Below are 25,063 nucleotides of genomic sequence, written 5' to 3'. Positions count from 1 at the left end.
TTTATTATGGAAACTCTGATGTAATCTTTACTACAGTGGTACAAATGGTGCTGGTATGATTGATTTATGGCATTTAAGCATCTTAACTTAAAATCTGTACCATTTCTGTAAAATAATTGGAAAATATCCTACTGGTGATTTAACACGCTCTGCAGAAGACCAAAACATTTTTGTTCATGGTTTCCACACTGTCAGAGCTTGGCTTTGTCATGTGCAGCGATCAAGCTTATGGACACCTCTAAATATTATGAATTGGAATTTCCAAAAAGTTAAAATAAAAACATCAAAACTTTATAGACAGCCTATTCTCTTGCAAAGCAGAACCGTGCTTTAAGTTTCTGAAAAGTCTATATGTGAAAACCAGTTTATAGTGGCAGAATCTTCTACATACAATTAATACAATATGTAGAGCATATCCAATTTCTTGGGACGTATTGTTAAAGAATTGGTAGGAAAACAAAGGAAACATTTAGGAAGTCCCCAAAAGTTACAACCAGGTTATGCTTATAGACCAATATGTTGGAAAGAAAAGGGAATGCTTTTCCTTTGTTCTGTCGGTCTGCTGGGTGCAGTTGGTTTCATGTGACTGAATTTTAACATTTGCTGATTTTTTTATTCAAATCTCATTAAAATGCTTTTTGTGATAGGTTGGCACTCAGAATGTGTATTTGCTGCTCACAGATTGCAGCATCTGGCAGGCAGGTTGTATTTTAGCCTGACTTAGAGATACAAATTTTTGCCAATATAAAAGATCTAAAGCTGTGATTTAGAGTAACAAAGGTGAGGATCTTCCTTGGCTAATTACCCAGGCTTAGGACCTCACCTGGTAGAGGCCAGTCCTGCTCACTGTGGTTGCTTATAACTTAAGATAATTTTTTGACATACTGAGAAAAGTCACTTGCAGTGAAGATTTATGTCTTCTGTGTATTGATAATGCTGCTTGATATCTTCAGAAGGAATTCAAAATCCTGAGAGACTTCCTGTGCTTTTTCTTCACTGGAGCTAAACACTTGGATTTGGCGCTCATTTCAGCAAGGCATTTGTGTTGATAACAGTTTATATTCCATTGTAGGCCAATCAATCATATTTCAAATAACCCTGGTGTTTCTTGTACTCTGTATGGGTGGATGTAACAGCTTTGGGTTTTTGTAACAGCTGATCCATGGTATCTCATTTGCTGTGCTGATAAGCTGCATTTGCTGGCTTTGAGGGCAAGTACAGGCACATGAGAAAATGCAGAAGAAAAACTGTTGATGAGGCCACCGAAAGAAAGAGATTTTCCTCTCCTGCCCTTTATGCAACTGGAAACTTGTCCTTTTATGGCATTTCCAGCTCTCTGGCAGGCTGGTTTGCCTCTATCCAGATCCCTGAGTTGTCACCTGACAACTGAGGCAATGCTTAAGGGAAGTAGAAATCAGGGAGGGAGTTATTACTTAGTATGGTATTTGAGCAATGAAGACTAATTGTTGTGTCCTACTTAATAATGCAGTCTACATGTGAATATTTTTACAGAGGATACGAGTTGTTACTGTGGTGGGAGGCCTTTCCTTACAAGTCATCAGAAATATCTCTTGTCCACTTGAATGAGACTGTACTTGCATGTACATGTGTGTGGGTATTCAAGTTATTTACTGTGCAGAATAATACTTAATAAAGTCTTACATTTGGGGGTTTTTTAAAAAGAAACTTTAAAAACTTAAACTCAGTCAATGAACCTTTATGACTATTTCCAATAGCCAATGTCCAGCCCCAGTTAAGGAGAACGCTTGCAGAATTGTGGCCATTAAGTATTATAAATAACAGTTCAAATTCATCACTTTTGAAGGCCAGTTCATTCACAGGTTTTCTACTAACTTAACTGGATTTTTAGAAGCCATATTTTTGAAAGTGATCTTGTCAGTAAACAAAAGAGCAGAAAAAGCTTTCACTGCCAATTGCCATCCAATAAAGAGATTTTGAAACTTTAATGTGTTGTAAAATAGAGTTAACAAGAATGATTAGAAGAACTTGGAAATAATGGAGAAATATGCTCCATTTACACTATAAATACTAGACACATAAATCAAATGGTATGCTTTAAATTCGTTGTAATTTTTGGAACTTACATAACTTCCCACTAGTTGCATGTAGAAAAAAATATGGGACAAAACCCCCCAGAAGACCTTTTTAATAGAATTATCTCGTTTAAGTGTAGTATACTAGTTCTTTGTGGATAACTAATCATGTTTCACTATTTTGTATCTCGGGTTGCACTCCGGTTATGTGATATATCAACAATCATGAGAACAGCCAACAGCAGCGTGCCTAATGGTATGGGAGCAAAGTAGCTATGCTGTAGTGGAACTGTGTCTGAATTTCTTTTCTCATTTAGAAACTCACTGTGTCTCAGAATTTATACGTTCGAAATGTCATAAACTGAGTGCTTTCTGCATGCACTCCAATAATCTGTATTATTAATTATTTATGCATTTGAAGAAAAACATATTGGTTAAATAACTTTGGCTAAACCACATAAGTAGTTTTAGATATATTTGAATCTTTAGCTTTCTATGTCCAGCAATTAATTGCAAAGAGTAAGCACAAATAGTTTGATACATAGTCTTCATCGGTAATCAAAAATTTAGGATCCGTATCACTGGTGGGAACAAGAGCAGTCAACATCTGCATTATACAAATACTGCTTTTGCACTTCAAAACATTACTAAATCATAAATGTCTGTATAATTTAAGCTTGTTACTGTCATAAATGTACGTTTTACCTAACAAAGTGCATGCTAATGCAGAGTTGTTTTGTTTTCAGAGTGATTATGTTGCTTTACCGTTAATTCATGTGTGCGCTGTGACAAGATGTAATGGCGTATCATGTTGCTTTAATGTAATGAATCCAGTACTCCCAGCTCTTAAGTCGTGTTGCTGGAAATGATTACATAAAACAGAAATGACTGTAACTAAAGCCCTTGCAAAGCTTTAGAACTCCTGCACATTATAAGAAGCTTTTTGGGGGTGGTTAGACTAACTTCTTAAAAATTTACTGTAGGCTTCCCTTGGTAAAATTTTTACTCCCTTCTGACTGATTTTTTGCATTCCAGTGAAATTTGCATTACCTTTTAAGCATTGCAAGGGCTGTGCTGTAATTTTGTGCAGATGTGTATGTTAAGTGAACGTGATGTGCTTATTTGTTACATTTATGCTACTTTTCTTTCTTTCCTTATCTGGATAAGATGGATGAAATTATGTATTAAATAAAAACATCGGTCATTTATCCATGACCATTCTCTGCAGGTCCTGTAAGACTGCAAAGATTGCTTTTAAAACTAAGGTGATTGCAAAGGTTTCTGAGGATTCTCTAAATCTCAAAACCATAAAATTCAAAGTTCTAAACTGTTTAAATTTCACCCTGTTCTTCCTAAGGCTCTGGCAGCTTTTATCTGAGTTGATGTACATTGAGCAGAAAGTTCACCATTCATTCAGATACTCAACATTTGAGGAAGTAAGGGTAATATATCTTATAAGAATGACCTCACTTCAGAAAAAAAGTCTCATCTTCCCCATTTCTGTTAACTTTTCTTTAGGTTTTGTCTTTCTACTAGATAAACATAGCACTTGAGCTACTGCAACATATTATTTATTTCCCATATGTAGCCAGGAAAATACTTTAAGAACTTTCATTTTTGCACAGATCATTCATGTTCTTATGTTGTGCAGCTGGGGTTGTCATTAACAAATTGTGTGAGAGAGATATTTCAAGGATTTTAGTGAGATAGTTGAACATTAAGAAGATCAAAATATTTAAATTAAGGGAAACCCCTTTTTTACCTCATAGCCATATCCCAGCGTTACTACCAACTATGTCTTTTTTTTTTCTGACCTTGAAATAACTCTTGGAGGAAGTTGTTGGATTGCTTTTTTAAGGAAAAAATAAACTTTGTTCTTAGCAATGACATTTAAAAATAGAAATTATCAATGTAATGCACCACTGTTCAGTCAGAAACTTGTGCTTTATAGTGATTTTTTTTTTTTTTAGCCCAAGTGCCCTCAGGCTATGTTAATTTGAGTAAAAATGATACATTAAATATATAATTAGAATAATCAGTATTTCTAAAACTAAATGCATCTGCAATCACTAAGAAGTTACTTTAATTTGGAAATACTTTAATACATAGGTTTTACCTAAACCTGTCCTAAAAAGGTGAGAATTTCCAAAATAGAAATAATACTGTTTCTTATAAGAGTATTTCTTCTCTGTGTGTGGGCATGCTGGGCTTTGTTACAGTGCTCTGTTTTGCTGTGATATATAACTTATAATTCTGAAATATTCTTAACAGAATGCCTGATTTTTAGAACATTAAAATTCTTTAGAAGTCGATGGGACTTCTCATGTACTTAGAATTGGGCATGTGTTTAAGCATCATCTTCAGGTGGAGCCAAAATTTTACTATGGGCAGTAACCACGTTAATAAATTATTTACACAACTGTAATTGATAACGTAGGACCCAAACCTACCACCCTTGCCTAGATGCGGAATCCTTTTTAATTTCAGATAAATGCTTTGGGATGTCCAGAGGGAGGCGGTTGCAGGGAAGGAGTGGGGGGTGAAATACCTTTCATGAGTTGTGCTTGAAGGCTTAGGCACTTGGTTTGTGTCCTGTTTCAGGCTGGTTTTCTTTCCAGCAGTGTGCACGTAGCGCCGTTCATTCTGATTGCGTTATCCACACGTTTCACAGCTTTGTGTGTAACAGGGGCTTTTTAGTACCCCTTGGTGGCTGTTTTGTGTGGTTGCACTCACTAGTGGTGAAACCCACCCCTGATCAATTTACGAAGTCAATGCGCTTCTGCGAAATTCCAATGGTGAGAAAGTGTTACTTGGTGTACTCAAGCCGAGTTTCCATTTGAAGGGAAATAAAGCCAAGTACGTGAATGTCAGCAAACTTGTTTATAGGGGTGGGTGGTAAGGCATACATTATTTAGAAGGTTGAGTCATGAGGCTGGTCGGGTTTGTCATGTTACATCTGGCATGTCAGTCAAAGCTGGGGCAGCTGCCGCCTGTCACTAGTGCTCTGCTGGGGCATTGTCCAGCCACCAGCATTAGCAGCCCCCAGCAGTCTGGAGAGGAGCACTTCACCTGGGCCTGGGCTCATTTTCAGAGTGATCATTGCAGCCACTTTTGGGGCTCCTTTAAGACCAAAAAAAGGTGGTTTCATTTCACAGAACATCGGATATTTTTCATATCTATTATTAGACAAAATATTTGAGCTGTAGTGGTGAGGTTTGTTAGCTTACAGAAAAAGAAATTGCACTTGATATTATAAAACATTTTGCATGTTTTGTTATATACTTTGCTTCCAAACCACCTTAAACTACTTTAAAACGTGATGTCAAAAGTCAAAATGCAGTCAAAGCAAAACTCAATAAATCCTGAGAACAGCACCATCCACCGAGTCCTTAGTAAATTTCATTGTATACTGCCACAAGAAAGATGCATATGCACTAAAATAATTAGTGAATACTGTATTTATCACTACTAAGTGCAAATCTCTGTGTTTGACCAGCACACTTAAGTCACTGTGCTTGTACTTGAATTCAGTAAAGAAGTGGAAGTCCTGGCAGCCAGTTATAACAGATGTCCTCCTTTAGCAAAATTAGTGGACATTTTTAAGTGAAGCTTTCCCCTCATGCTCAAAGATGAATTTTGTGATTTACTGAAAGTCAGATATTACTTTAATTATGTCTCTTCAATTTATATTTTGTCAAAAATAAATTTAGTTTTGTGTTTCAATCTGTATGACTTTCTATTGCTCACCATCTGAAGAAATATCAGTTGGATTTCTTGAGTTAAAAAAGAGGAAACAACAAAACAAAAAAAACCGTCTGGGTCTCCTGACAAGAGAAACACTAGCCTCAGGTTTTGATAAAAGCACAGCATGTATTTTGGTGGGGGAAAGAAGGTTGAGTATCCAGGGCTTTTGCTCTCTTATAGAGCTGGAATGTCTCCCATCAAGTTCAGGGCATGAACCTGCTGATCAGCTCTTCTTTTGAGACTTCTAGTTTACACGTTTTGTGGAGCAGGATAAGGAGAGGAAAGAGGGATCTCTTTTAGGAATTGGGAAAGAATGTGTACTCCCACTCTGTAGGACAGGGACAATAATTCTACCTTTCTGCTGTGGTGGAGAATATGCAAAAAAAAAAAAAAAAAGTTCTTCCCACCAACAATATGGGGCATAATAAAGCAGGGTAGAAGAGGCTTATTTATTCATGGTGAGATGCAGATCAGGGCGGAGATCACATGTCAGGACGTAATTATTTAGAAGTATTTCTTTTCAGCTTTTTAGATATCAGTCCAAATTTGTCTCAGTCTGCAATGTGTGTATGTATGTGACAACAAGGAAAGATAAGAGTGTTTGTGTTGTGTGAATACTTTGACTTAATGATTACCTAGTGTCTGAAAATGTTCTGAATGTTCTTAATCGTGAAGTTCACAGGCAAGAGAAGTATTTCATGCTAAGTTTCTCTTAAGTTGGGTTAAAGATTTTTCATATTAATTTAATATTTTGAATGTTCATTGTTGCTTTACTAAATTGCTATTCATTTTAATTTGAATGAGAGTGACAACTACAATAACAGCATTATAGAGCTCTCACTGATTTCTAGGGAACTTTCATGGTAAAAGACATCTTTCAGTAATAGGGAAATTCAGTTTTATTGTGAGATGAAATAATTGGTCTGAAAAAAGATTTTAATTGCATTTTAATATTTTGTTTCTAGTTTTGCAATCTGTTCCAGAAGATACACATATACAGACTCTAAGTTTCCATTTATGTGTCAGATCAGTGATGAGAGGATATGCACTTGAGAAACTGTTCATATTTTTTTAGCAGAAGTTTTGTTCATGCATCAATGATAAGTAATAGAGCAAAGGTTCCGTTCCCACTAAAGGATGTTACAAATCTTTTTATCTTTGTTTGAACTTCCTAGGTTTTTATCTCTCATTGGAGGAAATGCAAATGACATAGGAAAATCAGATATGCAGCAAAAAGTAAATGCAGTAATTCAAAAGGAAGGACTGGAAGGCACAGCCAAAAGGCTTAATACCACTGTGCACACACTGCAGCTGATCATTGATGGTCTCACTCAGCCTGAAGGCTACGACATCCGAACAGGTAAACCTCAGTTTGGAAGGGTGTAATCTCAGTTTGCTTGTTCTACATATCAGTTTTAAACTAGCACACTTTCTTCTTCTAAAATCAGTACTAGATTTTCATGGACATGTAACTCCATTTCTTTTCTCAGTCAAGGTAAAGGCTATATCATAGTCAGATGTTTCTTTCCAGTTTCCAGGTAGGTAAGGAGTGTGAATCCTGTCTGAAATCATGGCTTTTTCGGCCATAGGAAGGGGAGTTGTATGGCTGTTAACAAATGAAATAGTTTCAATATGTTGACTCTCTACTGATTGAATCTGTGTTGGCTCTCCATCACGGAGGGGAATGCTGAGTGGAACTGAAGCACATGGCTCATGACCTACCCTGGTTAAAACCTGCAGTGGTACTGAACAGTTTGAGGTAGAGGAAAAGAAAGATGAGGTAATGAAGTAAAACATCTGGGGATGCTGTTGTGTAATGAAACAGCTGGATTCTCTTATGACAGCAGGAGATAAAGGTAGACAGCAAAGATGGCAGCTTGTAATAACAAATAATAAACGTATGCTTGAGAAACAGCCAAACCAACATTTCTGTCCCTGTCTTTTGGTTCATTAATAGTTTCCATGCATATTTTTTAAATATTCCCCACTAGTGATCTTGAAAATATGTATTTTTGTTGTCTCAATTTGTTCTGGTGATCTCACATCTAAATTACAGTAGGCTGTTAACACAGGAAGACATAAAAGCAAAAGAGAGAATCTTCAGTGGAAATACTCATATTCTGTGGATCTAGGACATTCATTATTACTTTAGACAGACTCTATGACTGGAGTAGGCAGCCTAGTAGCCTTATGTAGCTGTATGAATTTCTCCATCGTGAGTCCTTCCCATGGGCTGCAGCTCTTCATGAACTGCTCCAGCATGGTCCCTTCCATGGAGTGAAGTCCTTTAGAAACAGACTTTCATTGTTCCCTAACGGGGTCACAAGTCCTGCCAGAAAACCTGCTCTAGTGTGGGCTTCCCACAGGGTCACAGCCTTCTGGCATCTACCTGTTCTGGTGTAGGGCACTCCAAGGGCTGCAGAGGAATCTCAGCTCTGGCAGCTGGAGCTCCTTTTCCTCCTTCCCTTGGTGTCTGCAGAGCTGCTTCTCTCACATGTGCTCACTTCTCTCTCCTGTTGCTCTCCCATTCTCTCTTCAAGTCGCTGTTGCACAGGGATTTTTTTTTTTTTTTTCTTTTAAAAATGTGTTATCCCAGAGGCGCTTACCACCATTGTTGATGGGCTCGGCCTTGGCCAGCAGGGGATCTATTGGACACAGGCAAAGCTGCTAGCAGCTTCTAACAGATGCCACCATTCACAAGAGCCCACACACACACCTACCAAAACATTGCAATGCAAAGCCAATACAGATCCACAGACTGATTAAATTCCAGAGCATTTTAGCTATCAACTTGTTTAGGCTGAATTTTATTTCTCAAAAGCACACAGAGAAAAATGATGGCAATTCTGGTTTGGTGATGTTCCCTGTGAAAAATCTCAGTCCTTATTGTATCTTGGAAAGGTGAAAAAATGGCAGGAAAAGATTGAAAGAGAAGTTGTTGAGATGACTCAGAAGGATTTTCTGCAGAAGCAGAAAGTGGTAGGGAAGTAAAAGAGTTTAAAGCATCTATCTATGCCCTTAAATGCAGAATGTGAACATTAATATCCCAGTATATTCCCTGCTTAAGATAGTGCCTGCGGGATTTTCAGGTTGTCAGTGCAAAGCAGCACTGTGATGAAGCTTGTGTGATGTCATGGTGCAGATAAACAGCAAGCCTAAGAACCGTGCATTGCTGACTTTTCTCTTAGTATGTGATGAAACTGAGTACTCACCTTCCTGTGTAGAAATTTCTATAGGAATAGAATTTCATTATAATTGATGTAGCTCAAGAGTCACCTCAAATATTTTCTCCCTAGATCGGAGAAAATTTAAAGAATCTTTCATTCACTGGCTACTATACAACACGCTTCTGATCCCCTCATGATAGTTTTCAAAACACAAAATTCACTATACTTATTACTTCACTCATCAAAGTCCTCTAAAGTGATTCACAAAAATATAAGAAAAGTTGTTTATCACAGATGGGTCTTTATTTTAAAAATGTACAGAAAGCAGTATTTGGGACCTAAGAGCTTCCTTGGGATGACTTACTAGTTAGAAACAATCATCTGGAAATAACTCTTAGAAAACCTTTTTCTCCAGCGTCTTATTTGTGTTTCTTGTTTCTTATAACAGATTTTGATAAACCTGACTTCAAGAGAAGCATAGTCTGCTTTGAAGACTTAAGTGTTGGTGCTGTTTTGACTGGAAAAGTTGAAAATGCAACGCCATTTGGAGTTTTTGTTGATATTGGTGTGGGAAAATCGGGTTTGATTCCAGTGCGGAACATAACAGAAGCAAAACTCTCTAAAGCGAAGAAGAGAAGAAGCCTGGGCCTAGGTCCTGGAGAAAGAGTGGAAGTTAAAGTGCTTAATGTTGACATTCCTCGATTGAGGATCACCTTGGATCTTATTCGTGTGTTATGAGAGGGGTTTCAGGAATTGAGCCTTGACTTTAAAGGTTAAGTAATGTCAGCAAGGTTATGGAGACTCAGGCATTTAATGAGTGTCAAAAATGAACACATTTTGAAACCTTCAGCGCCTTGCTTTTTTTAATTTTTTTTAATTTTTTTTAATTTTTTTTTTTAGTTTAACAGTTTTACCACATTTCTTGAATCCTTTCTGTTAATAATTGCTGGAACAGTTTTTTGGATTACCTCCAAGCAACCTTGTTATTTTGTCTGCAGAGCAAATGAAGTTCCAGTGGGCTGTCAGACAGATCTCTTATCTGTTGTCTGTGCAAGATTTGCTGTCTTCATCCTCAGTTAGTACTGCACAAGCAGACACATCTGTAGCTCGCCTTCCAAAAAACAGCCATTCAGTTTACCTGTTTTCTGGCTGACAGTCTAGGAGAGTTGTAGGAAAAAAGTGATCTTTTTAAGTTAAATGGTTATGATGTTGCTTCAAAAGTAGTCTGAGGAAAAAGCATCTGCTAAAAGTATTGATGGTTCAGAAATAGTTATATTTAATTTATTTGACCAACATTATTAGGAGGTCTTTTTACCTGTATTATTTTTGCTTGTTCAGTTATCATGGATTAACACAGTTGGATGTACCTTGCAGTTTAAGGAGCTTTGCTCAAAGGTGGCAAAAGACATTTATGTTGTTCTATATTTCTGCAAAATAAAAACATTTCTGTCCATGTTTTCTCAATGTACTGGTTCTACAAGTGATTTAATAGTCCTAGTTGTCTTTCTTTCCAGCACATGCTTAATCAGTAACACTTCAGCTTGAGGATTTGTGTTTTAATAAGAATGCTCACTGTTTCCTGCTAGGAGTACCTAGCACAGGAGGTTTGTTTCTTCTAACTAGAGACTTCTTGTTTTTGTGGTATTTAGGTGGTGTTTCAAAGGATTTACCACTTGAGCCAAGTTTGCAAAGGACAGGTATCATGGAAGATCAGTTTCCAGCAATAGTAGATACATATATGTAGTCTTTCCAGGGAGTTTTTGGTGTGTTGGACATTTATTCCTTTGCAGCCAAACTTGCCTGTAAGTTGGCAGAAGCTCTGGTCTGCAACAGATGAGCCCAAATATACTACAGCAAGTGTCAAACATCTTCAGTGACAAGGTTTCTAACTACAAATGTCCAAGTAGCTGTTGGCACGGGGTCTATGCATGAGTTAGGAAAAGGTTGGCGTGGTTTAATCTCCCAGGTCTGTGCTTTAGTTTTCAAAACGATGAGCCAGCTGTAGACAGTGTATTTTGGATATTAAAGAATCATTTAGCAGATGGAAAAAAGGAGACAGATCTTACTAGCTTCACTGCATTTGTCCACTGGAGAAAAGACAACCATTTTCTATTATGTTAAAGTCAGCACAGCTTGGAATCATGTTTTGCAGGCCTTTTGGAATTTTCCTGTAATACTTCTGCAAGGTAGATTTTGTTGTTATGAGATTAGAAACTGTAATACCATGTTACTGTCTTGGAAAACAGAGATGCAAAGCAAAGAAGTTGAAATTATTTTTTTCTGCAGGTGATACATTCACTTACAGCAGTATGTCCATCAGTAGAATTATTTAAGTTATGCTAAACTTTTTATATGATCTCTGCAGTATCTAAGCACTTAGCAAATGAACTGGATTTGCTTGGCCTTCACTAAGGAGGAGATAAACTTGATTTCCTGAAGCTCAGTTCAGTGGATAATATAAAGAGTATTTTCTCTTTTGGTGCTATTTTGTTACTGAAATTCTTTTTTTTTAATCCTTAATATCATGAGAACTGCAGCATCTTTTGCATTTCTGCATATGTCTCTTGGATTATCATAAAATTCTCTAAAGGCAAGACATCTTGAGACTATTTCTCTCACTGTTAACTCACAGGAGGCTTTTTGCCTACTCACAGGACTGACCCACAGTTCAGTGTACATACTCATAAGTAGTTTGCTTTCTCCTTAGTGGAACTCAGCAGCTTAGCCTATGTCATCACAGGAGAATATCATGTCTATCTCTTTGAATTTTTTTAACCACACCAAAATGGGAAGTAAATAACTTCATGTCATATGTCTTAAATGTCTGCAGCTCTGCAAATGTAATCCCATTATTTGTCAGCTAGTGCAGTGCCTTAACTACTTCCCACAAAAATATTTTTTCCATTGCAATTTCTTTTTTTCTTTGCCAGAACACAGCAGTTAAAAGAGCCTAGGGAGAGTCTAACAGGGATGAATATGTGTGCATATGAACTTCTCAGGTTTTGTCAGATCTTTGGAGATTTAAAAATTATTTCTTCTTAATCTAATTCTCAGTTTTCATCTTAAATTCTTGTGGTGTTCAGATTTCTGACATCAAAGCATCAAAACTGTTTTCTCTTATTCACCTCCCCATTTAGTTTCTGAACCAAGACATGTTTGTTTTTTTTTTTCCTGGATTGATGCTTTTTCCCATTTGAAATGCAATCCAGTCTTTGGAACAAATTCAGTACTGCTGATGGTGATGCCTCAAAATTTAAAACAAACAAACCCCTTCTTCCTCCTGATCTTAGTTAATTTCTTCAAAGTACAGTTTCTCAGAAGAATTAAATACAAATCTTTGAGTCTCATTAAAAGTTCTACTTTTGCCTTAAGCTGTAGATTCCAAGGCATCTGCACACAGTTCCACCTCTCCCCAGAGAGAAAATCCAGCCCATTGATCTTGGATGACAATCTGCCTTTTTAGTCCCACCCTCACTCAAATAGTCTGGTATTTTGCAATCACCTTCTGCTGATATGCAGACCCATAAGAAGAGCTTCTAAAGATTTCCTGTGCTTCAAATATTACACAAAGGAGAAGAATTCTTCTACTAAGCAAGATGGCACTTGTATGCCTGGCTGTAGTAATGCAAAACAAGAGTTTAAAAGAAGCCATTTGTTTTGGTTTTATTCCTGCCTCAGGCAGTTTTAGACAGCATATATCAATTTTCCAGAAACTTGTCAACCTCAGGAATGATTTAGTATGCTGTTAAACATAATAAAATCAGTAGGAAAACAAATAGAATTTCCATGAGGAGCAGACATTTGGAGAAGCTGGTCCATATGGCATATAGACATGCTGGAATTCGGGCTTTGTGGGGTACTTGTGTTAGAAAAACTGCATACCACGGGAAAGCAATGCATAATTCAGGAGAACAAATAATCTAACAGCTTTGTGGTAGTGTGTCTTGAACTTGGTGTCTGTATTTGTTTAACAACAAATACACTTAGAAATTCTATGCCTGGAAGCTAGAAACCAAACATGAATCATATTTGCCTAATTTCAGAGCTTTCTATAAGGAGCCTTACCCACTGTGAAGTGAGTGCTGAGTGAGTTCTCGGTTCAGCCTGAACAGCACCTTGCTTTTCTAGACTTGCTGAGGGTAATTTATGTACCTACTTAGCTCTGCTTCAGGACATCCAGCTTCAAGACTATCAATCCTGTAAGACAGTGGAAGGAACAAGTTGGTAATGCCAGTCCATGTTACTCTATGTCACTCCCTTTTGTTCAAGGTTTGGTAAAGGGCTGTGAGGGAGTTCGTGTGTCCCCAGGGCTATGTAAATGTTAGGCAAGTCAGTAATTCCACTCCTTCCCATTAGAGACCACCTAAAGGTTTGGGAGTGCCTCTGTTTACTGATCCCAGCATTTCCTCACCCTCCTCATGGGCATGTAGAAGTTGTAACTGTTTAGAAGTGTTTTGTTTTGAGAAATCCTTGTGAATCCATACTCTATAAAGCTTCACAAGTGAATGATGTGCCTGTGTTCCTCACAGCAAACTTCAGTGACTGGTTTATAGGCAACTTCAATTGCCTGTTTCCAGTTGTGCCTCTAAATGGTCTCTCTGGTGGATGTTGTAACTCTGTGCTGGCTACAGGTACCTCCTGCCAGGAGGCTGTTGGAGGTCACTGCTTATTGACAGGTATTTCTAGGAGCTGACCATCTAATCCATATTAGAATTTTGGTTGGGCATTTTTTCAGATGGATGTAAGTCACTCATAACAGCAACTGATGACAATTTGTTGAACAGCAAATCATAAGAAGTGTGTATTGCACCACAGACTTCACTACAGCTTCTGCAAGTTGAAAATAGCAAAATTCTGCAACTTGGAAATAACAAAATTCTTCAGTCTGGGAGGGACCAGTGCTGGAGTATTGCTTCTGTGTGAGCTTCCACGATGGGGATTGCTGCTTTAATTAAGTCTGTTGGGTTTCATGCTGTTTCTATAACTGTTAGGTCTCCTGTGAGCGCGTTATAGCTGCATCAAGAATCCTGAGAGATTCTCCAGGCTTTGAAAGTGAGAAAGGACTGGTGGCCATGTCCAGAGCAGGAGGAGTCATCCCACTGAGAATTTTAAATCTAACCAGAAGTTCAGGGTAAAGCACTCAAATCTCATCTCACCTACTTTCTGTCCCTGACTAGGAGCTAACACGTTTGAAATTGATCGCCTTGCCCCTGGTTTCACTAGTTGGAGCTTTTACCTTACTTGACTTCTAGAACTGAAAAACATTAAGGCATGTTCAATGCAGCAGTCCAATTCATATTATTAGAATTTTTTTTTTTGTCTCCCTCTCTTGTTCTCCAGAAGAAAAAACAAAAAAGGAATATTTAGTAAACTGAGGATTCCCATGACTTCTTTAACTTTATTAAACCTGTTTGAGTTCACACTTTAGAGACGTTGTCTTTAAGCAGTAATCGGGAGACCACCACCTCAGAAAAGTTAATCAATGTTATTTACTCCTTATCTTACAGATCCATTTATCCTACTACACTTGTCTGTTACTAAATGAAAAGTGTTTTCAGTATGCAATCAGCTAAGCTGGAGTTTTGCATTCTTGTATCTCAATGACAGTCATATTTCTAGGAAAGACTGCCTTTATTTGTGGTCAAGCACAATTTTTTTGCATGTGACTCACAATGAGGAATGTGGAAATAATGTCATGAGAGGAACTGTTATGCTTGGGGGTCATTTACAAATACCGAATAGAAGTGAAATCTTAGGAAAGTACTTTCATTTCAGAATTAAATGCGTGGAATAGCTTGGCAGAGAGCAGAAACTGCCACATACCAGAGGCTGTATATTGGCACCATGACTGCTTTTTTGTGTGATGAAGAGAGGGAGGGGCAGGAAATGGAAGGAAATGGAGGGATTTGGGGAAGAACATCCTGCAAGATGTAAATGGTCTTATGGGAATGAAGTTAAAATGATGAAATGCAAATGGTAGTAATGTAATGGTAATGTAGTAGTAATGGAATCGGAGCCTGGTTGTCTCTTGCTTCCTGTACCTCCCGTGAAGATAAAAAATAAGTGTAAGTATTTGTTATAGCTAATGGAAATTGCATATCTCATATCAGTGCATATTGTAACTAAAGAGTAGTGTGGAACTAATTGGCTTCAAGAGGGAGAAGCACATAATAGGTGCTCTTAATTGATTTGCTTCTCATTTGCCAGTGTTGCTGTTCCTAGCTAGTTTATTAGGAGTAGATCAGTCCTTGCTCATCAGCACTTCTGGGTGAGAGAGTGCAGCTGTCACATGTGACATGTGTTGTCCATCGACATATGGCAGGGGGAACCAACAGAATTTTTACTCATTTATACCCAGCAGGAAGAGTCCTTGAAAGATGACTTTGTCATAGCTTTTTTTGATCCCTTGAAACTACTGTGTGGCTATATTTAGTGCATGGGGGTAGATGCAGAGCCAATCAAAAGCTGAAAATAGTAGAAAATCCAGCTATTTGTATACTGGGTAGAATTTTTTTCCAAGAGCACACAGCCTCAGTGATTTAAGATCTGCGCTGATGATTAACTTTTTATGTAAGCACATGCTTGTTAGCCTCTTTGCTTACCAGAAATACAATCTTTCCTGGTGTGCTCTATGTCTGAGATAGTTATTCTGTTTTAAATTTGAGCCTGTTCTCAAGGTGTTGTCTCTTATGGACTGTCTAGTTTAGAATTAGTCCAAAGTAACCCAGACATATTAATCTTCAGTATGTTTTATGAGGCCTTGTGTTTTCTGGGACACAAAATGAGTGATCATGTAAGAGCTGAAAGACACATTGTCCGATGTTTGCTGTTGATGGAGTCTTTGTTTTTTGTGTCTGATGATACATGGCCACTCTTCATGGAAAGGAAGGAGGGTTGGCAAAGCTTATAAAGTGAATTTCAAATTTCGTGTCATTCATTAAGCTTATAAAATTATTTATGTGTCATTCAAAATGACAGGAAAGGAAAATGTCTGCCTTGGCAGTAGGAAGTCATTGACAGTCTTTAGCACAGTTGTTTCCCATATTTCAGAGTATTAAACTTCTCACTTGGATCGAGTTGCAGTAGTGTGTTTTTTGGGAACCAGTGTCACTTGTGTGACAATCTGGCACTTTTTAGAGACCAGTAAAACAACAATAAAAAATTCCCACCTGTGGGAGTGGATCTTGAACTCATCTCCAAAACCAAGGTTGCCCATGGTTAAAACCCTCTGAAACAGTTTTCCAGCTGGGAGAGGAGTGGCTTCCTCAAGTCTTTTCTCTTTGTTGAACCAGAATATTGCTGGTTTATCAAAATATATCCATGCCAGTCTTTTTTTTCTTGTCTTTTTTTTTTTTTTTTTTTCCTAATGATGATCTGCAGTGAGTTATTCACATCTAGGGAAACCAGAGTGCTGCTGCAGAGCTTTGTTTTCAAATGTAAGTACAATTTCATTATTTCAGCATATGTTCTATGTCCTTTAAGTGTAACTTGTATCTGGGTTTGTTGTGAGAAATACTGGAACACTTCCCTTATAATTGGGGTAACAGTTACAGTATTAACTGATTTAGTAGCTATATTGTATCACAACCATGTGGGAAGGTGTAGTGCTCCACAGACTGTCTATTCAAGGAGAACTTTGTGATATTGTATGATTTTCAAATGTGGAAAAAGTTAGTAAAGGATCAGGGCTTAAATTGACAAATCAGGCACTTGAAAGTTGGGAAGAGTTTATGCATGTCCTTTGGAGTGCCCATCCTCTGCATGAAACAAGGCATGGGTTCCACAGGTGAAGTGTTACATGATGACCTCATCTGAGGCAAGGCAATGGTTTAGTGCCTATCCATAGCATAACTATAGGATAAAGATAAATTTCTCTAGCCCCCTTGCAGCCTGAAGGAAGGTCTTTTTCCAGAGATTTCTAATGTCTGTCCTTTCCTGGATTGTTCTGTAAACAAGAGACTAAAAACTCTGTAAGAGCAGAAGGTAGGACAGCAGTCCTGAGTCCAGTTCCAGTGGGCTCAGTCTGATTCCATCACAGGCATCTCAGTACAGGATCCCTTTTGTAAGATAATATATGGAGTCCCTTTTAAAAACTCATTTGGCAAGCTAATGATAGTATCCTGTGTATAAAAAAGAAAGAAATGGGGGAAACCCCCAACCAACCATAGGCCCACTGTAGGTGAACTGGGATTTCAGTTGGACCCAAACGGGACTGTGACTGTTCAAGTGGAATTTACACAAAGATGGTGAGTCTCAGAGCAGGTGATGCTGTGTTTCAGAAGTATCAGCTCCTTTGTCAAATCCACAGAAGCTAATGATGTGGGCTGTAAAATTAGTGTTGATTACAACATTAATGTTGTTGGTCTGCATTTCAAACTGAAGCTTTGCTGGTCATAATAAAATGGAGGCAGAGTTTTTTAACTTTGTTTTACATGCAAGCAATGACAGCATTCCAGGAGCTCCTTTGTATTTTGATGACTACAAAAACCATACAATTGTAGCTGAAAATGAACATCTAATATATTCACTGCAGAGCAAAAGTATAAATATGTGTGACACCTTTGTTTCAATATTTTATTTCTGTTTGGAAACTATGCTCATCGATGAATCTATTTTGTAGATTTCTGGCTAACTGCTGGCAAGACAGACAGATATGTCTAGGAATGGATATGCAATAAACAAGCTATGCAGAGTTTTAAAAATATAAATTTTTGTGATCTTAGAAATAGGATGGTTTTGGTCAGAAGAAATTCACTCTGCAGACCAACATGCCAAGAAATACTTTTTCATGTTTCATTTAGTTGAGGGTAACAGTTTCATAGCTTTCTACTGGTGCAGAAAACAAAGTTTTAGGTTTTGTTTTACTTAGAAGTGTTTATGGGAATTACTTATTTAAAGAATTAATTAAATGAAGGTGCACCTTATCAATATGTACTTCAGACTCCCCGGACGATTTTTTAAATTTTTCTTTTATTCACCCAGTGGCTTTAGCACTTGCAAAATGCCAGTGTTGCATACTTCCATACTTCTCTTAATAGCATCCTAGGCGAGCAAAGATCATCTCAGTAGCAAAAATTTTAAAAAGGGATAGGGGGAAGGCAAGAGGCCCAAGTTTACTGTGTAATTTAGGTGTGTGCAGTGTTCTTGCTGTATTCTGCAGAAACACCTTTGTTATTTTTTCATTCAAACTAATTCAAACAGTACTTTGTGAAAATAATTCTTGAAGGAGCTTGTACCAATGAAATAGGAAAATTTTGGTAAGTAAAATGTTATCAATGCAACAGAGATTGACTGTTCATCATGCCTGGTATATATTGCTTTGTCTAACAACTTGCCCCAGCAGACTTACAATTGTGTTCTCTCTGAAGACCCTCCCAGCTGTAAGGCCTGATTGACGGAATCTGTGGGCAGATGCACTTGCCAGACTCCAATAAAGACGGGGCCTTGGGAAAATCTAAGGCAATTATTGATGGGCAGCAATCCACTAATCAGACAATTTCAAAATTAATCCCACAGTCCCTTACTGTATTAGCTTTCCTCCTTGTTTGTATTTATACAGCAAATTCATGACTTCAGTGAATACTCTCCCTTCCAGCCCAATTATGCATCTCTGAGGGTATTAAATTAAAAACAGAAGAAATATTGAAAGTGGCTTGCAATTAGTTTCTTTAAAAAGTGGTGTGGCACTTGCAGGCTGGGGTTCTTAATATGATGCTTGATAATAAAAGTAAACAGGATATTTTTCTCATACAAGTAAGGCAAGTAGTCCTAATATGCCTTGTTATAAAGCAGCTTATATGTAATGAGAGGGAAAAAATGATTTGATTTTGGAGTTTAATTATATCTTCATAAAATTCTTCTACAGTAACTGACAAATCCACAGTGTCTCCAAATAACATAAACAGATTTTGGGTTGTGCATTTTGGTTTATCTTTCCCTCATTTTATTTTGATCACTTTAAAATACAAACTTTCATTTCATTTGATTGTCATCTGTCTTTTAAATGAAGACTGATCCAAACAGAACATTTCTTTCTTGTGGAAATGAAATATAGAACCATCTTGATGGTGTGACTGTTTAAACATGAGTCACTGCCTGGAGTCCTTAGTTGTGTACTGTGCATCTCATTCTTTTAAAATTTGGAAATCTGATTCCTACAATGACCGAAGGATTGTTTCTGCAGATCTGAACCTGAATATAGAATTTCCTATTTTAATTATTGTGCCGGTTTGGACAAATTTGGAGGAAAATATCCTCTGATAGAAGGCAGGTTACAACCATCCCTCCCCCACCAGGTTCAGGGGAAAAAAAAAAAATTCTTAGAGGAAAGTGAAAGAGATAAAACCTATTTATTTAACAAACACATGGGAAAAGGATAATAATGCTAAATAATAAAACCTCTCACTGTGGAGAGAAACCTGGGAGGATTTCAGAGTCCTTCTGTAGGTGTGGTCTCTCTCCTCCTCCTCGGAGCTGAGTCGTGGGCCCACCTCTGGGGCCTCGGTGGAAAATTCTCTCGATGTGTTCTGATGTTGAAACAGTCCAGAACAGAAGAAGGGAAAAACTGAAGTCCCAGGAAAACAAAGTTCAACTCTCCATCTCCCTCCGGAGAAGAGGAGCTGAAAGCTGGCTGGAAAGCAAGCAGGGTGCTTCCTCCGCTCTTGCTGCTGCAGCAGGACGCAGAGGTGTGTGTATGTGTGTCCTTGAAGAACTGTTTTGAAAAGTTTGCTCAGTTTTTTTTCCTTTCCCCCCCTCTCAGGCTCAGTTTAAAGGCACAGAAAGGCACAAAATTAATTTCTGGGCATAGAGCAGCAATAGGGGATACACACCATAAAGTCGCTCCAAGACAATTATCAAAAATGGGCGACCAAAGAGAGACATCACTTTAAAGGCATTCTTTTGCATCTTTGCATTGCTGACTACTGTTGGATTGAACAGTAAGAGAACCATGCACTTCTGCTGCTTCCCACGTACAGCAGAAATTGTACGATATTATTGTTGAGAAAGTGGTGAGGCAGAGATTCTACTGAAGAGGCTTAGGCTCAAACCCCTTCCTGGGTAAATTTGGTGGGTTCAGCCACTTTCTCTGTATCTCAAGATATGCAAGTTTTATTAAAATTATAGAATTGGTATCATTTTCAAGTAAAAATGATAAATCTATAAGGGACAGCAGCACTGGTTAACTTTGATCTTTTTAGTAATTGTGTGTGGAGCTGAGGAACATAAAGTTACAAACATATAAGATCATCATCTACTTTGAACAAAACTTTGAATGAGCAGTATCCATTTTTGCCTGTCGTAATCAATCACAAGTTTGAATTGATTCACAGACATGGGGACTTATGAGGCAAGAGTCATACTCCAGGTAAACTATTTTTAGATTACCTAAGTGATTTCTTGAACTCTCTTTCCAGAGCTATGCAGCTTTTTGTCATGGAAAAAGGCTAAATTATCACACTTGTGTGGCTGGATATATTTAGACAAGAAGCCAAGGCTCAGGAGGCACAAGGGTAAGAGTTCCTGTGCTTCTTTTCTACTTCAGTGTTTAGCAATGTGCCTGTGATGATGCCAAGCTGCCTTTCCTCGTGCAAGCAAAACCCAGGATAGAGCTACTGGTAGGCCTTGTTTTATATTACTTTTATTTGATTTATTGCAGAAGTTGTTAACACTCCATAGTTCTTTGAATAAAATAAAACAAGAAAACCTGTAAGACTCAGCAACAACATAAGCCAGGGAGTCCTTCACCTTCATTATGAACTAATTCAGCTTTTGATCACCTGGGGATTAACACCTCCATGTGTAACAAAAGATGCATTCTGCACGTAAGAAGCTCCATAAGGTAACAGCTCACACAATTTGGCAGATTTCAGTCTAGCTCAGGACAGAATGAAAAGTGGGATGCTAGCAAACAGAAAAGATTATCCAGCTCTCCACCCATCCTTCTGAAGACATCTCTTAAAACCTATCAATTCATCAAGTAGATTTCACATGAAATGATTAAAAAGTGCTTTAAAATTCACAGATCTTCTCAAGAAAGTAGAGGTTAATAAATTAAGGTCACTACTCACTGATAGTGGTGGAACTTTGCCCTTCAGTAAGGGGCTGAGTTTGGAGGTTTCTGAAATCCTTTCCCAGCTAAATAATATGTTAGTGAATGAGGGCAGCTCTTCAATCCACATCTGCCTAGAGGGATCCTCCTTAGACACAGACAGGTACAATTCAATTTCCCTGCTTACACTGCAGTTCAGCTAACTGATCATGCTCTTCTTTGTGGGCATTCCTTTGTCTTCATTTTATATGTGCAGGTGGATTCAGACCATGGGCTTTACATACACCACCAGCTGATGATGGCTTTTGGCTGTGGTTGACCTGGGTTAAGTTAGAACTGATGACCAAAAAGTGAAACTTGACGTTACCAAAGCCTGAGGTTATTTGTTGCCCTTTAGGGATTGCTGGTTCTAAAGCAGCAGCAATTAGGTTTGTGTGGCACAATAAACAAAAATAGAAAGTGCATTCATATGGATAGTGTAAAGATTAAAGCCCTTGCACTCTCAGCTGCACACTGAATAGCTTGGGTTTTTATATGCTTTTAAACGGGAGAGCTGCGTAACATGACCCTCCAGTTGAAAGGATGCAGAATCCCTATACTCCCATCTGGATTATTACATTCAATTTAGGCCACATGAACTCCTGTGCTGAAGGTGTACATCTAAGAAAATGGTTGTGAATTGAGCGTGACTTGCATAAAAGAGCAAGTTGCACCTATTCGTTCTTGAAAACCATCTGCTTTTAGTTAAAATCACAGTTGGCTTGCCAGCCAGCCATGGGGGCCCCATCTTCTTTTCTGTATCACCCCACATTCACATGCTTAATATACTAGTAATTTTATTATGGAGCTGTGGTCAAGACTCTATGGCTAAGGTTGCAACCAGGTTCTTTTATAAGCTCTGGTTTTTGTCTGCCCCACTAGAGCTTTCACTAGGAAAATTGACTTGAAAATTGGCAGCATTCACTCTGCACTTCATATCCATATATTTACATTCTCAGGCATGTTTAATTGTCATGCTCCCTGCTTTACTACTCTTTCAACTTCAATGTTAATTATTAGGCCCCACTTAAAATTAAGCCTTTCTTGGTGTCTTTTAATTATAATCAAGCCCTAGGCAGTCGGGTTAGTACAATCACTGCATATTACACCATTCTTGGTTGTGGCCCTCAGTTGCCTTGTTATGGCTTATTTGTAGACTGGAAGCTCTTTGACTTTTTCTTGAGTTTGTTTGAGTATGTTGAGGGTCCTGGTCTACAGTTCAAGCCTTTTCCTACTACTGCCATTAAAATAAGTGGTAATAACATCCAAACAATTTATAGATGAAACCTGACTCCAGCTGATGCTGATGGCAGAATTTCCACCAACATCAACAGGAATGGTGCAGCTGTGACTCTCCTTTTGTAAATGATCGTGGGTGCTAGATCACCCTACCATCTAAGCTAAACTAGTGAAGTTTTCCAAGCATTGTTTCCTTATCATTTTAAAAACTGAAATCACCATTTTTGGCAAGATAATGAAAGTCTGCACACTTGAGTGTAGGGAGTACATAGTGTATCAGTGTTGATCATTTATCATTGGCAAAGTTTGTTATGGAAATTATACTGAAGAAGTGTAATTTGAGTAGCTCCTTGTTTTCTGTTCTAATATACTTTTCTCATCACTTTTCAAATGAAAACCTGGCCTTACTCACAGGAGCTAGGTAGTGTTAGAGGATTTGCAAGCAGTCAGTTGACTTTGGCACCTTAATGTGTGTTCCAAAGTGGATACAGGTTAAAGCAGGGTGACCCAGTCTCAATTTAAAATGCAATATCTGTTGTTATTTGAGAGGAGGAGGATATTTTTCCTATTCAGTCTGGTCCTGTTTCATGCAATTTATAAATAATTATTTCTGACTACATACAGGAAAGCTGTTGAGAATCCTATATCCAAAAGTGACTTAACACCATCCAGACCTCTAAATAATTGACATGTTCACACTCAGCATCCCCAGTGTGTGATTAATTATTTAAATTGAGCCAGGATCTTCTAAGTCCTCTACCTCTTCTTTTTGTTTTCAGAGTTTTACCTAGATTCTGTAAGTACTTAAGCTCTGTAGTCAGAGAAGTTTAAAACTGATGAAAGAACCAAAATTATCTGCAAGAAACAGGTCCTTTGATATTTTCAAAAGAGATTTGATGAAGGTCAAACATTGAAAACAAAAGGGAAAAAGAAAATTTGCTGCTGGAAGAGAGAGACCCTATTAAAAATAGGACTAAGAGGGTGATGGTCACGGTGGTAAGCAGATATAAGTCTAAAAGGAAACATGGAGTGCAGAATGAGAGATGTTTCTAGGCAAAGGCAGAATGTATAAACATCCTATGAATGTTAGTTGGTCTGTAATCCTTATTTTGAAAAAAAAAATCTTTTTAAAAAGCATGTAGATTTTTTGCCTCTTTCACTGATGTGTTTGACGTATTTGTTATCCCTTTTGTACGAATTTCTCAGACTTGCAATGCATTAATCAGTCTTAATGTAAGGTGCAGTATCCTTGAGTCTAAAGTATAAATTCACATCCACTTGGGGAAAACATTGCCCTTTCTTCTGACAGAAAGAATACAGTTCTACCACATGATAAAGAAGTTGTGTCTGACAAGTCTTTGCAAAGTCAATCGTCTCAAAAACATAGCATTTAATATGCCAGTAGTACCCCTCCAAAGCAGGATCTGTCTTACAGATTTTTGGTATCAGAGGAACCTATTGCAGACCTGAGACCACAGTAACTATAGCTGCTAGGTTTAAGCAGGTCATGGTATTGTTAGTGATGCAGTGACAAACTGCACTTACCAGAGAAATTTCGGGAGTGCTTGGGCTGCAGTTGTAGCTAGATGATTCCAGAAATCTCTCCTGACCAAGGATTTGGAGAAATTTTCTGTTTCCACTTAAATTAGTACAGCTGAATAGCAAAACTCTCTGGAAATGCCTTTTTCAGATATGGTGTAGTTCACTCTTCTGGTTTGAGAGGGAATGTGAGGTAATACTGTGTTATTACTAGCCTAGTGATTGAGCTGCTACATTTACTGTCAAATTGTGCTTTGTTTTATTGAATATGGGAAGTCTTAATATGTTCTTTGACAGCAAAACTCTCTGCAAACCAAGAATGTGGGATATCTTTCTTGAGTACTTACCACAGAGAGTTGTCACTAGTCTATACACTGCAGAGAAGATTTGAGATAGACAAATCTCTTTACAGATCAGGCTTTTTAGGAGGATGCACGGTGAAATCTGTCTTGTTGGTTTATTTGTGTGTATTGCAGTTGTAAACTTAGTGGTACATATATTAAAATTCATGTAACTTGGTATGGTGTTGTTCACTAACTTCATGCAATATATATCAGTTTAAAAAATCACTCATATTATGCTTAAATGCTAATAAAATGAAATCCCTTAGCAGTCAAAGGAATTAGCCCATATATGAGTGAAATACCAAGGCAGGTCTTGTTATTTTTATGAAACTCTGAATAATATAAGTATCCAATTGATAAAATTTTATTAAAGCTGACAGCCCTTAAGTGATCTAAGTGGTAAATATTGAAATGAAGTTTCAACAACACTGCAGTACCAAGGGAGGCCTAAGGCAGTAATAAGGATTAAACAATGATTTAATGTTGTTCCTTGGGGGTAGGGATTGTTGTTTTAATGGAGAGCAAAAGCTCACTTCCTTCTAAATAATTAAACTGTGATTTGAGAAATTGATCTAAGGTAGTTGTAGTGGTTTGTTAAGTCCGAAAGAGATAAATGAAGGCAAACTGTCCTGGGGCAAGGGGAAGTCAGGGGAGAGTAGTGAAGAGATAGTTTTGCAGGATAGATTCATGACAAGTGTCCCTCGGGAAGGGGGAAGCTGGCAATGAGCATATTTTATCTTTTATTTGTAATGTAAACAGACTTGTGCTGCCTGAGGGTGGGTAATAGCTAATGAGCGGGGGGTTTCTGTGGGGTGCAGATTTTATTAGCACAGCTTATAAAAAACTGAGCTAAATTAAAAATGCAATGTCTTCTAGATAATCTGATAA

At 37.8% G+C, this 25,063-nt stretch overlaps 1 protein-coding gene across 2 annotated transcripts in view; it reads left to right on the top strand.

Annotated features, from left to right (window-relative positions):
- Positions 1–10,449, top strand: part of SRBD1 (S1 RNA binding domain 1) — a 125,430-nt gene extending 114,981 nt beyond the window's left edge. For both annotated transcript variants that reach the window (XM_017744883.1, XM_008641712.2), the window contains 2 exons: positions 6,974–7,158; positions 9,414–10,449. In XM_017744883.1, coding sequence (XP_017600372.1) covers positions 6,974–7,158; positions 9,414–9,703 — 475 coding nt within the window. In that variant the 3' untranslated portion in view covers positions 9,704–10,449. The remainder of the gene's footprint in view (positions 1–6,973; positions 7,159–9,413) is intronic.
- Positions 10,450–25,063: the final 14,614 nt, after the last annotated feature.

Source organism: Corvus brachyrhynchos, unplaced genomic scaffold (genome assembly GCF_000691975.1).
Source record: "Corvus brachyrhynchos isolate BGI_N302 unplaced genomic scaffold, ASM69197v1 scaffold258, whole genome shotgun sequence".
Taxonomy (NCBI): Eukaryota; Metazoa; Chordata; class Aves; order Passeriformes; family Corvidae; genus Corvus; species Corvus brachyrhynchos.
This window is presented reverse-complemented; position numbering and strand designations above follow the sequence as displayed.